The sequence below is a fragment of the Procambarus clarkii genome, chromosome 82, assembly GCF_040958095.1.
Source record: "Procambarus clarkii isolate CNS0578487 chromosome 82, FALCON_Pclarkii_2.0, whole genome shotgun sequence".
Lineage (NCBI taxonomy): Eukaryota > Metazoa > Arthropoda > Malacostraca > Decapoda > Cambaridae > Procambarus > Procambarus clarkii.
The window spans coordinates 57,501-71,987 of NC_091231.1; the positions used below are offsets into that span (position 1 = coordinate 57,501).

The 14,487-nt window shown below is 40.4% G+C and overlaps 1 protein-coding gene across 2 annotated transcripts in view; it reads right to left on the reverse strand.

The window, feature by feature from the left end:
- Positions 1-14,487, reverse strand: part of LOC138358208 (uncharacterized) — a 33,631-nt gene that overhangs the window by 16,315 nt on the left and 2,829 nt on the right. The window contains exon 1 of one of the 2 annotated variants that reach the window (XM_069315717.1): positions 10,882-11,088. The exons of the other annotated variant lie outside the window; for it this stretch is intronic. Within the exon in view, the coding sequence (XP_069171818.1) occupies positions 10,882-10,899 (18 nt within the window). The 5' untranslated portion in view covers positions 10,900-11,088. Of the gene's footprint in view, positions 1-10,881; positions 11,089-14,487 lie in introns of those variants that run through there. 2 annotated transcript variants of the gene reach the window in all.

The window sequence follows — 14,487 nt, forward strand, 5'->3', positions numbered from 1 at the left end:
CAATGTTCATTATGCCATTATACATGTGTTTCCGCTGTACGACTAATGTATTTGTTGATGAGCAAATCGATTTGTCAGATTTTGAGGGGTGGAGACTGGCCAGGGCTGTCCTGGACAAAGGTCCTAAAATGTGGCACAAGTTTGGGCCAGTAGGGGGTCTTGGCCCCCTCAAACCCCAAGTCTTCCATATTTCGAACCCCTATCCAACTCCCAGACTTCACACACACACACACCAGCCATACAATATGTATAGCCAGACACAACTGAGAGCTTTCACATCGCCTACCTGAATTCATTATCCTGTAGATAATTGCCTGTGCACACACATTCATACGCGATTCGTAAAATACAAAGAAAACTAGCTAATATTCGTGGTAAAAGCACTATACGCAAGGCAGGTAAACTAACAAATAATGACAGATGAAAGCTCGAAGGCCACATTGGATCTGGTACACATGCAGCCCCCCCCCCACTCCCCATTATATCCCCAATCCCCCACTACCGGGGGAAGGGGGAACCTTCGCCATTGGATACCCGGTGGAGGGGGCCTTCTTCATGGGGGCTCCTAGGGGAGTGGTACTCATCATGGGGGTGTACCATGGGGAGGAGAGTACCACCCACTGGTACCCGGGTGGGGCTCCTGAACGTCGCAGCCACGCCCATGTTCCTTGGATAATATTTATATTGTTTTTTAGCTGTTCTTGACGACTGAACTTGAACAAGACAGTTCCTAGCTAGTCACCGGTAATAAATGGGTGTTATGGGCATGCCAAAGAATTGGAATTTAACATCTTTACTGTGAGAATCGAAGTGCAAATAATGTGCTACACTGGTTTAGGCTTATTAGCAAACGGCCTAACCTCGTTAGGCAAATTATATAATCCGTATAATTTCCGGATTATACAGAAAGATGGAGTGAATTATTTACGACTTGCGTGCGACACAAGTTGTGTTGGTTTTTTATTTATATTTCCGGATTTCAAGGTAGCAATTATGGTAGCTTTAATAAAAAAACCTCTCGTTTTGGGAATTTGTAATTAAATAGGGACTATTTAATTACCAGTGCCCAAAAATGTTAATTATAACTAGGCGCTGCCCAATAAACTTGCCCTTCTGGGCAAAATTAAAACAAATACATTAGGAATAACTTGCTTACATAAACGAAATTAATTAGGGTTCATTTAAGAATACGTTATGAAATAAAAATCAAATCAAAGACTTTATTCGTAAAAACAGCTATTGCCCTGATTTTGAATTTCTGAACCCTTTATGTCCCATACATTAATTCAATTAACTCCTCGCTAGGGTCGAGATAGAAACAGACCTGTGTAAACAGGCACGTGTTATGACGTCAACCTGTTACAGCTAAACAAATGCTTGTTCGGCCCTCCAGCCCGTTATCTGCCATGGTAACCTGTTAGCCTACTGGACGGGTGTGTAGGGAGGGGGGCATGACTGACGTCTGTGTACATTGGGTTCTAAAAGCTTAAACTAAAACCGAAAATAGACTGTACAACAGGTGTATACGGTAACAAACTCTGCAAACTAGTTAATCATTGTTGCTTAGTTTACAGAATATTAGAGTTCAGTAAGACCATTGTGTGCTGCTGTAGCCTAGCTTCCATCACTACTTAAACTGAAACTACCTTTAAAACTAAGTAACTGAAATTATAGGATATTCAGACAGTATTCACAGAGTTCAACCGAGGGATCGGAAATTAGACCATATATATACTGTATAAACTAAAAACATTAATTTTCTTGAAAATTATATTATAATCTTTTACGAAGTTGACACTTAATGTTTTCGGCACTCGAGTTTCGGAAGCATTGCCAGACATGATTACTGTGGCTCCCACTCATTCTTTTTTCCATACAAGGTATTTTGGGTAATCTTTATCGCCATACTTTGCTAGAAAATTTGCAATATCCAACACCTTGAATTGAACTCCAAGTTACATAGAAAGTATAATTGGAAATTGTTCCTTAGACATGCATCTGATATCGTGGTCAGCTCACAACCAAATGGCCCAGAGTTTGGTGCCCGGACAGGGCACGTTTTCTTGCACTTGATGCTCCTGTTCACCTATTAGAAAATATGCACTCGTTGTGAGTTGTATCCTGTGGAAGGTCAGTCGTCGTCCCGACAATGGGAAACCATTAGTGAGTGAGATACATAACTCGCACGTCTGAAAATTAAGGAAGTGACGTTTCGGTCCGTTTTGGGCCATTATTAGGTGAAGGACGGAGCGAAACGTCGTTACTACTTTTATTTTCAGTGTGGGTTAGGTGTCCAATTTTCAGCCATATTATTTAGACTTACTGAAGCCATTAGCGAGTAACTGAGACACGTCTATTACCTTACGCAAGCCAAACGCTCTGCGTATTGGTGGCCTTACCTATAGCTTACTGGAGAGGGTCTCAGGAGTTCGATTTCTACTCCCCGAACCCGGGGCCAAGCTCGACTTGTGAAAACTTGGTCCAACAGGCTGTTGCTTGCAGCTGCCCGTAGGCCAATATACCCACAACAGCCAGGTTGGTCTGGTACTTCTTGCAAGAACTTATCTAATTTGCTCTTGAAGAAGTCCACCTTTGTTCCGGCAATATTTCTAATGCTTGCTGGGAGAGTATTGCGTGGATTACTTTGTGTATCTACCAATATTCCTCTGCATCATGTTTCAAATGTATTTTACATACATAAGAATTATATTATTATTATTGAGAAAACCAACAGGAGCCATGAGTAGGATTCGAACCCCCCACACTTTGTAACTTACTAGCCCACCACTTAGACAAATTTTGTCATTGATACATTGCGTTATTGGGATTTCATTATGCATTTGAAGAGAAGCGTTGGAGGTAGAACTCCAGGACCACAGCCAGAATGTATGAGGGGGGGGGGAGGGGGTATTGTGTGAAACCCCTGATTGGGCTTCAGTGGGAGCCTCAGGAACCCTAGAGGATTCAGGTGAATCCCAGGTTGCATTACGTTTTGACCATGTTGTGGTGTGGTACTATGACTCACCTCCTCCCTCAGTACTACCATGACTCACCACCACCACCACCCTCGGTACTACCATGACTCACCACCACCACCCTCGGTACTACCATGACTCACCACCACCACCCTCGGTACTACCATGACTCACCACCACCACCCTCAGTACTACCATGACTCACCACCACCACCCTCAGTACTACCATGACTCACCACCACCACCCTCAGTACTACCATGACTCACCACCACCACCCTCGGTACTACCATGACTCACCACCACCACCCTCAGTACTACCATGACTCACCACCACCACCCTCAGTACTACCATGACTCACCACCACCACCCTCAGTACTACCATGATTCACCACCACCACCACCCTGCACAGGTTGGGTACATTAACAGAATTTGCTGAGTTCATCGCTGCATGTTTAGTCTGGTCTGAAATTGGCTACCGTCAACTGTTTCCGATATTGAGTGACCCAATCTTTCGTGACCTGTGATGTCACCGTCTCTGACCCCTGACCCCGGAAGGTAGGACCAGCGTTGCCATGCGAGCCTCTTAGAGACGAGACTAGGCTAATATTGCTGATCGTAATATTCAGATAGTGGACGAAACATAGTGAGAAGTAAAAGCGTGTTACAAACTTCACTTTTATATTAAGATTAATGTCCTGGCAAAATAACCGGGAAGGAAGTAGTAACATTCTACTTCTAAGTAATCACTTTGATACACTCTACATCTTATAAATAAATAAATTTGTATTATTATTATTATTGTTATTTTATTATTATTGAGACGCTTTAAAGTTAAATGATCTATAAAGTTACGAATATTGCTAATATTCAGGCGAAAATTATTAATAAAATTCGTATAAAAACTAAATTAACACAAAAACCACAAGCATAAATAATAATAATAATAACATACCGATATAAATTCAAGAACGACAGCCGGGCTAAGATCTGAACAGCGAAACCTCAATACAAAAAGTGCTGTTGATAGGCTTAGGCCAACTACCTTCCCAATCCCCCCTACACAAAAATACCCTCCATCACACCCCCTACCTTCGCTCTCACAATTAGGGATTTTAAATGTCCCTAATTTCCCTATATAATTTCAGTTAGCCATACTCACTAATCTTTAACGGGACTGGTTTAGTGGTAATTAAAAAACTTTTGTATCTCAAACGGATACGGCTTTGTAGAGCTCCGATGAATTTCGTATTGTTAGTGGAGGGTTACAGGTATTCGTGCTGGGAGGTGGTGGAGGGCTACAGGTATTCGTGCTGGGAGGTGGTGGAGGGTTACAGGTATTCGTGCTGGCAGGTGGTGGAGGGCTACATGTATTCGTGCTGGGAGGTGGTGGAGGGCTACAGGTATTCGTGCTGAGCGGTTAGTATCAAAGTCACAACCTGTGTGAAAAATTAACTTACATTCTTCTTGCATGCAAGCAACGCACGAGAAGCTTACACGCTTAATTTACAGAATTTGATTCAAAGAGACTTCTGCATATTATATGGCGAACGGAAGCTGTTTACCAAGGTGGAGAGACGGCATTAATGATCTGAATCTCTCTCTCTTATTATATATATATATATATATATATATATATATATATATATATATATATATATATATATATATATATATATATATATTTATATATATATATATATATATATATATATATATATTTATATATATATATATATATATATTTATATATATATATATATATATATATATATAAATATATATATATATAAACAGCTATCACTCTACCATGGATATAACAGTTCAAGGAAGGGCACTAGGAGCCTGGATATATATGGGCGAGGGTGTAGTTGTGCGATGCTATGTATATAATGGGCCATACATAATGACCCACTATGTATATAATGGGTGTGATGTGGGGCAGGAAGTAAGGTGTATGACTTTGTGGCCTCCATAATGCTGCAGTATGTGCATCATTTGGCCACATTATGTGTACGTTACTGTAATGTTTCTCACTTTATGACACTATTTGTTTCATGTACACCTCGAAATAAAATCCAAATATTTAATCTATGGAAGAGAAAAGGAGAATGCTGAAAGCATGAAATTAATAATACAAAAGAAACCTTAAAATAGAAATTTTTTTTGTTTAAATTAAGACATAGGAAAATAGACGAGTCAAGGGGAGACATGATTACAACCTACAAGATTCTCCGACAAATTTACAAGGAGACCACTGGAAATGAAGAGGGGGTGGGGGAGATACGAGAAATCGGATACACATGGAAACGTAATTTTCAAATAAGCTAGAGATATTATAAATTCATTTGTTCAGTGTCAGTGGTGAATGTGTGAATGTGTTTTCTTCCTTGTGAAAGACTTCACAAGGAAGAAAAGTGTTGGTGGCAGTCACCTCACAAAGCTTCAGGTACAGATATAAGAGAGCCCAACCGTTTTTTGTAACTCGTACACCAATTTGTTAAAGACGGAGATGGAGCACTGAAGTTCATCCCCCCGCAAGCACAATTAGAAGAGCAATAATTAGGTGCGTACATGTAGATCAGGAGGTACAGGGACAAACAAATCTTATGTAGTTAACATAAACATGTTTATATTAACAGTGTTAATAATATAGGAAAAATACAGTAGATAATAAATACAGTCGATTTCCAGCGTCTATTATTGTCTGGTGGGAATAAATCTGCATGTAGTTCACCTGGGATAAAATAACGTTTATTTTATTACAATATTACATAGTTCACGTTTATTTGATCCCAATATTACACAGAACGAAAACTCGCAGCACATCGTTAAACATTGCTAATATTACAGTCTCATACTCGAGTCATCCTTGTATAATACAGTGTTAGCACTGAAAAAAAATATCATGGAATAAAATCTATTAAGTTATACAAATATTGGTAAAGTTGTAATCTTTCCCTGCGAACTTTACATCTTAGCGGTTTCGCATTTTATGTTTACTCGGTTAGTTACGTTTTAATTAATAAATGGATTAAGAATGTACCTTTATCAACTTTCTGTACATTAACGTGAGTACTCATTTACTGGCTCACAATCGGAGATCCCGGGTTTGTTTCCCGGGCGAGATAGAAATGGTTGGGCACGTTTCTTTTCATCTACTGCCTCGTTTTCACCTAACAGAAAATAGGTACCCGGGAGTTTGGCAACTGTTGTGGGACTACATCCTAGGAAGGGTTATATATATACTTTAATATACACCACGCAGCGTATTCAGTGTGTTTATGTATTTGTGTAGTTACACAAAAGTCTACTAGTGCGTGAAGGGTGTCATTGGGAACAAGGAAGATGATTTCCTGCATGACTGGTAGCTTTTGTGTGTGTGCTTGCTTGCTCGTGATGACATGCGTGACTAAGCACAGGAATAGGGTTGTGAAGCTGTTATATTATTACACTGGGTCGTGAGGAAAAAACTGTTGAAGCCTAATGCTCTAATGCAAGAACTCCCAGCAACTTATAAAAACTTATATAATGTAACTTACTATTACCCACTAGCTTCCCACACATGGCCTCTTGCTCTGTAGTTAATCAACTTGAACATTCTGCCTACTGTATTGATATTCTAAGTATTGTGGAGGGAGCCATATATAAAGAGCCCGTCTGAGGGAGTTTTTCACACTTTAGGTGAAGCTGCGTCCCGAATCTTCGGGCTTGGATTACCAAGCCTGAAGACTCGGGCTTGGTGGATACGAGGATACTTTTGGATACTTTTTGTACAGACCTGCACCGATAACTGCACAGTTACTCCCACACCTTAGTGCCACCTGGATGCGTCAGGGCGACTCGCTATGCACAAAGTCACAGATCATTTATCATAATTTGTGCTCAACAGCACACAACAACAACAATGATGAACTGTGGATATTATTTTTATGTTAAATTGCAGCAATTATGATACCGTCAAAAGCATCAGGAAGCTTAGGTATTAGGAAGGTATACCGCTAATCCATTAATAATTCCTTTTAATTCATGCAGTTTCTCTTTCATTAAACCAGAATATTTTATAACGCATTTTGCACACAAAAAAAGACGCTAATAATGTTTTCTTTGCTAGATGCTCACTTTACACGGAAATTCCATCTCGCCCAAGACAGTTGGGTAAACGTTTAAAACGACGCCACTGTAGGAAATGACGTCCCAACCTTTAACAAATTTTCCGACACGAATACACGACTCACTGTTTTGGCTTGGACACCTCGTGGCTCTGCAAGCATCATATATTAATATATTTTAATGCATGTTCCAGAGGGGTACATTTGTTCTCAGTACCCGATTGGTATTCGGTTTTGATCCGATAAAATGATAAAGAGTATGGCACAGCACGTGTCTTGAGCAATCCCAACGGCACGAGATTGCTTAAAGTGTACTGGCCTATTTAGTTGTTTTTGCGGGGGTTGAGCTTCTGCTCATTGGTCCCGCCTCTCAACTGTCAATCAACTGGTGTACAGGTTCCTGTGCAAGGTGTGCTTGGGAGAGGTGGATCCTCGCTGACAGGTTGGCAAAATAAACGAAGCCTGACATCGCCGGCAGTTCCTGTACACTCGCATACGCTCTTAAAATGCAATTCAAATCATTGCAGTGGTCTATGCCTCCGACTCTCAATGAAAAGATCCAAGTTTCAGTCCACGGGAAGGATAGAGACAGTTGGGAACGTTTCCTGATGAGTTAGGCAATTGTTGTGGGTTGTATCTTGGGAGGCAATCTCTATAAGCCTAAATATAGGTTCCATGTCTTCCCCGACACGGGAATTACAACCATCTTCAATATCAGTTACTAGGCTTGCACTGCTTGCCTAACAGTGACTACGGAGAGGTGAAACCTACTAGTCTTGTTGTACTTATCTTATTATACATACCATTGCTACGGGATATTATTGTTGCCTTTCCCCCCTTTGCTGCGAGATACTATCTGTCCCCTCGCTGCAAGATACTACAATTGTATGCTCCCCTCTAGTGTTGAAGGTGTCGGCCCTTCCCGGGTAAGTGGGTTAATGGGTGTTTGCTGGCGTTGCCTAGTAAACTTATTGACTCCAAACGCCGCGATCTTCCTCACCAGTAAAAGTTCCTACTGACACGCTTTTGGCGGGTTAGACCCATAAAGCCACGAGTACGATGTATGAATAGTAAGGCATATCTATAAATATACGTGGCTTTCTGTGACTTGTCAATACCAGACAGTATATACGGCTGCCGCCATCGAAGTTCGACAGGGCTTGCTGTTTAGATACAAGCAGTGACGTAAATAGAAACAAATTTACCGCCCGAGGCAGCTCTCTATATCTGCCAAATATAACCTAAGCTAGCATCACCTAATCCAACCTATCCAAACTTCCCCTAACCTAACCAAACGTCACCTAATCAAACCTTAATAGCCTAACCAAACCTCACCTAGCTTAACCAAACGTAATCTAGTCTAACCCATCCTCACCCCAATATATATATCATCCATATTCCATTCACAGTACTAACAGATACTATCATTTTGGGGGCATTAATTAGTACCAGAAAAAAGTATTTGTGTGACCAGGCGGCTGACAATGAAACAAGTTTGAAACACAATTTTGAATATTTCCCTCAGAAATGAGGGAAATTATGTTTTAGCAACATTATTATTGTTATATTTAGAGTTTGCAATGCATGCTGCCAGACAGCAAGGTTCAATGAAATTACAAGAATATCATGTGATTAATTCCAAATTTAGTTTCAGTTTGTCGACCGACCGTGCAGATATGTCTACCACTGCGGTAGACGTATAATCAATGTAGACAATTTGTATTCAACCCCAAAGTAAGCAAAAAAATATGATAAAGGGAAGCGTTACTACAGGGGAGAGCTGTAAGTGGATTGGACAAGACTGACAGCCTTTTTGTTTGTTTGTTTGGCTTAGTTCATTTATTATGCACGCCACATCTATCCTGTGGGCGGTTGTTAGAAAAGGTTACAGAGGCAAGCAATGTTTAGCAAAGCAAATTACACCACTAATGAACTAATTACACAATTTGTTAACATACCAAAAATGCAATGCTCGACAAAATTAATAACAGAAGAAGAGGACAGGTCGTTGAAATGGGATACAAATGACTTTTATGAAACTTACACAATTGTATTTAGCGTGAGAGCTGTAAATTAATGAAAGGAGAGGTAGTTGAAGGTACACTATAACACCTGTCGGAGACTCTTAGTACTGCTAAGAGTCTAAGAGCATCACTGCTCTTAGACTCTTAGTACATGTGATTACCTTCGACACAGTCGAATGTAATGGCCTGACGGCTGAGTGGACAGCGTTCGGTGTTCGTATTCCTAAGGATCCGGGTTCGATCTCTGGTGGAGGCGGAAACAAATGGGTAGGGTTTCCAGATGTCCCTGTTTACCTAGCAGTAAATAGGTACCTGGGAGTTAGACAACTCCTTTTCAAGTTCAAGTAAGTTTATTGAGACAAGAAAAAAAATACATCTCAAAGGGATAGAGTAGCTTAGCCTATTTCTACCCCCCTCCACTTCAAGTCCCTCAAGGGGCGTACAAATTCAGTGAGTACAAATACACAAATCACAATACAGTACAAGAGACTGCGACAGTTGAGTGTGTGTGTGGTTCGGGTCACGTACACCACGAAACAAAACAATACGCGTACAATACGAGTTAACTGAGCACCCTCTCTGTCCCCCTCCCTCCCCCCCCCCTAGTATCGCATGGAAATGCCGACCCCTGGCCCCTTCCCTGAATAACTCCCCCCTCCCCCCACCTCACTTCCCGTCCTCCCCCTCCCTCCATTCCCACCACAAACACACCCACTGTCATCTCCAGTCCTGTCAACCTCCCTCCTCAACCCCTCCATGTCTACGACAAGTGACAAGCTTGTCTCCCCTCCATGAGACAAGCGAAATTATATTTTTCTTCTCACTCGTGCATATTTACTGCTAGGTGAACAGGAGCATCAAGTTGTAAGAAACTTTGCCCATTTGTTTCAGCCTCCACAGGGATCGAGCTCGGAACCTCAGGACTACGAATACGGACCACTCAGCTGTGAGACCCCTCAAATGGTGCACGGTATCATATGACCTAGTTACTGTCTCTATCAGCAATGACAAGGTCACACGTGACCGTATGAACTAGTAACTACCACCGTAAGCGCTCGTTACAGCGCTAGTAAGAAGGTTACACGCCAAAATTCTTAACTAAGAGGCATGTCATTATACAACAGTGTAAAATATATATATATATATATATATATATATATATATATATATATATATATATATATATATATATATATACATATATATATTATATATATATATATACATATATATATATACATATATATATTATATATATATATATATATATATATATATATATATATATATATATATATATATATATATATATATATATATATATATATATATATATATATATATATACCGGATGTAAAGGAGGTAATATGTAACGACGGGTGATATGGTACTGTAAAGCAAAGAAATATAATTTAAAGGTAATGTTTTAAAGAAAAATAAATATTTGAAGGTAACCGAGGTAATATTTTAGGGTCGGTATAGGGAATATTTAGCACTAAAGGGTGAGTAGTATTTAGAAAGAATAAATGTATTTTTAGGAAAGAATGTTTTAATTTTAAGGGAATGAAAATACGAAATTTTACGGAAATTTTTTTTAACTTTAAGGGGAAAGACAATATAGAATTTTAAGAGAAGGAAAATATAGAATTTTAAGGAAAAGAAACGGTGAAATTGAAAGAGAATGAGGTATTGATATGAAAAGGTGACTCATTTAGGTTATGCAGCAGCTGGGAGCTTGAGAAGCGGACACATGTTGAGGAAGACACTTACCGTGTACACCTGTGTCATCGTGGGGGGGGGAGCCTAGGGGTAGGTGGGGCGAGGGAGATGTGTCTCACTGACAGGCGTGGCCCCACAACGGAGGAACACACCAGGCTACGAACACAATCGAGGAGGAACACACCAGGCTACGAACACACTCGACGACGAACACACCAGGCTACGAACACACTCGACGACGAACACACCCAACACTCTGATGAACACTCTCGACTGACTTTCCGTCGACGAGAGAGGGACGGGGGTGTTGGATTATGTTGAAGGTGATGATGGACAGGAAGAGGGAGGAGAGGTGGTAATAATTGAAGGCCGGCGAATGTGTATGTGTATATATTATTTGTTGACAGTAATATTAGTTACTAGTAGACAAGCAATAAATTGTCCTGACGTTCATAGATTTGCTGTACTGTGCCAATTTTCAACTCCAACTCTTTGTTCCGGCCATTAGTACGTCAGTCTCCACTCTACGATGCTCATTTCATGTTTTCATTACACGTGTGTGTGTGTGTGTGCTGTGTTCTCACTTCGAAGCTCCCTCATCCTTCATATCTCTGGGGAGATGGGTAGGAGAAGGGACGCACCTGTTGAGCAAGGGAAAGAGACAACAGAGCGCATCTCAGGGTTAGTCAGCTGACGTGTACACAGTATGGAGGTCTTGGTCTGGATCAAGGTTGTGAGGAAAATCTTGTGGTGAGGTTGGGGAGGGATTGTGTTGGCGGCCCCGGGAGGCCACGGTAAGAGAGTAAATGGAAGAGGGAGAGTGTTTAATGGTGCGGTGACCGGAAGGATTTGTTAGGCTGTTGTGGATGGTTTTATATAATCCAGAAAGCAGATATTTTAAGCAGCTGTGATTGAAAGGAAACTGGTCTTCCGTTTTTGTTCAGCGGATATAATTGATAATATTTAAGTCACTTATATTTTTGTTAAGCTAATAACGAATGTGTTTACATCCACATTTTGGCGATCAGTTGCGCCACCAAGCCTTCTCCTTCCAAGTCAAGGATCAATGTTCTAATATGGAGTCCCACACAGAGTCAAGTTTAGTGTTAATACGTATTCCCACTCGAATTCAGATTAGGAAAATAAATTCGAGAAAGAAAACAGATGAGAGTTAATTTTCCCCAGCTGTGTCTGGGTACAGGTGACAGGATGAACAACCCAGTGGGTTTTTTTCCTATTGGGGAGTGTTGTACATGCTGCTATGGTGGTATGTCCACTCACACGATGAGTGGCGCTGCCCAATAAACTCGCCCCTCGGGGCAAAATTTAAAAATTTAAGAGTTAATTTCTACATGGTAACACTACGTGCTTTATTGGAGTTCTTATCTTCAGAAAATACAATAATAAAGCAGAACAAAACTTTCAGGGAAAATAGGCAACGGTAATACAGGCCAAGGATGAGAATTGCTCCAGTGTTCCCAGCAACACAAGTCTAATGTTCACCGCCAGTGTTTCTTGCAGACACTCTCTGCAAGTCTCATTTAGATGTCCGGGAAGTCATCACAAGGTCCGGCGCGCGCGCGCACGCACGCGCACACACACACACACACACACACACACACACACACACACACACACACACACACACACACACACACACACACGCACGCACACACACACACACACACACACACACACACACACAAATTCGGTTGAGAGGCGGGAGCAAAGAGGCGGGAGCAAAGAGCCAGAGCTCAACCCCCGCAAACACAACTAGGTGAGTACACACACACATACAGTGAGCAAAGTATGTGTGTGTGTTTCTTACAAAACATATGTGAAATTTCATTCGTTATAATGAAAACAATGAATACAACTTGAATGACCTTGACGATCATGAATTTTTTTGTTAAGCACGAGGTAATTGTAGAGCACGGCGTCTTGCCGGCTTGGATCCTGTCCCTCCACACACACACACACACACACACACACACACACACACACACACACACACACACACACACACACACACACACACACACAGTGTTAAAGAGAACGAATGCGAGAGCGACAGAAAGAACGAACACGTTAACAAGAGCGATAACGAATGCGAGCAGGGAAAAGTGTGTGTTTACGGGCTCACTATAGCCTGTGCTACATGGACATTTCGTTGTGAGTAGCTAAATCTAAAACAACAACAGCAACAAGCAGGGAAGAGAGAGAGAGGGCGAAGGAAGTAACACAGAGCCGCTGTGTTTATCATTATTGTTGCTACCGCGGCCAGCCGGCCGGCCGGCAGGATGTGGCAGGCAAGCAGGCAACTCTCCCTACAGTAGCCTCGCCTCTGAAACTGATAAACCTCATAGATGCGGAGCGATATAAACTACAAATTCCAGGGCACCTGAGATTGGTAAATAAGAAGGGGAGGAAAGTTCGTTTGATGGTGGTGGTGGGGATTGGCTGTACTGGATGGCAACTGTTGAGAATTGCACCATGTCTGCTAGTTGGCCATGAACTGCCGCCAGGGGAGGATACGTTGCTCTGTCTCAGCACTTTTTGTTTTGTGGGAGAGGAGAAGGTGGCATGATGCTATCTCCTTGATGATAAAAGACGCATGTGCATCGGTCAACTCCTCGTAGGACAATCCAGGAATCGTTGGCTGAAATTTTGCATCCTGCTGTTAACTACAATAGTTCACCAGGACAATTTAAAAGGGAAAACTACATTACAGCCAATGTTTATATATATATATATATATATATATATATATATATATATATATATATATATATATATATATATATATGTGTCGTACCTAGTAGCCAGAACTCACTTCTGAGCCTACTATGCAAGGCCCGATTTGCCTAATAAGCCAAGTTTTCATGAATTAATTGCTTTTCGACTACCTAACCTACCTAACCTAACCTAACCTAACTTTTTCGGCTACCTAACCTAACCTAACCTATAAAGATAGGTTAGGTTAGGTTAGGTTCGGTCATATATCTACGTTAATTTTAACTCCAATAAAAAAAATTGACCTCTTACATAATGATATGGGTAGCTTTATCATTTCATAAGAAAAAAATTAGAGAAAATATATTAATTCATGAAAACTTGGCTTATTGGCAAATCGGGCCTTGCATTGTAGGCTGAAAAGTGAGTTCTGGCTACTAGGTACGACATTATATATATATATATATATATATATATATTATATATATATATATATATATATATATATATATATATATATATATATATATATATATAAGCTAAACAACATGCAAATATTAGAATTACATTATGAATGAAAGGGTTGAAATATATATACAAACTTATCTGTATAAGTCGCACTGTGCACTTGTTGGAGGGCGTCAAGCACTATATTGAATATGGTCTTGGCTAACGTTATCTGGACATTATCTTAGAATTCAAAGTTTGAGCGTGTACAGTACTACTTGTATACATATTATAGGCCTCCAAGAAGCTTCATTAAAAAAATGTATGTGAAATGTTGTCTAACAAATGATATATCCAAACTTAAATGTTAATCAAACGAGTTATATATTATTAAATTTTCAAGAAGTTTGATTTTCTTGGAGCTATTTATGATTAAATTTGTCAGTTTTTTTTTTTTTACAGATAGAGGGTGTATAT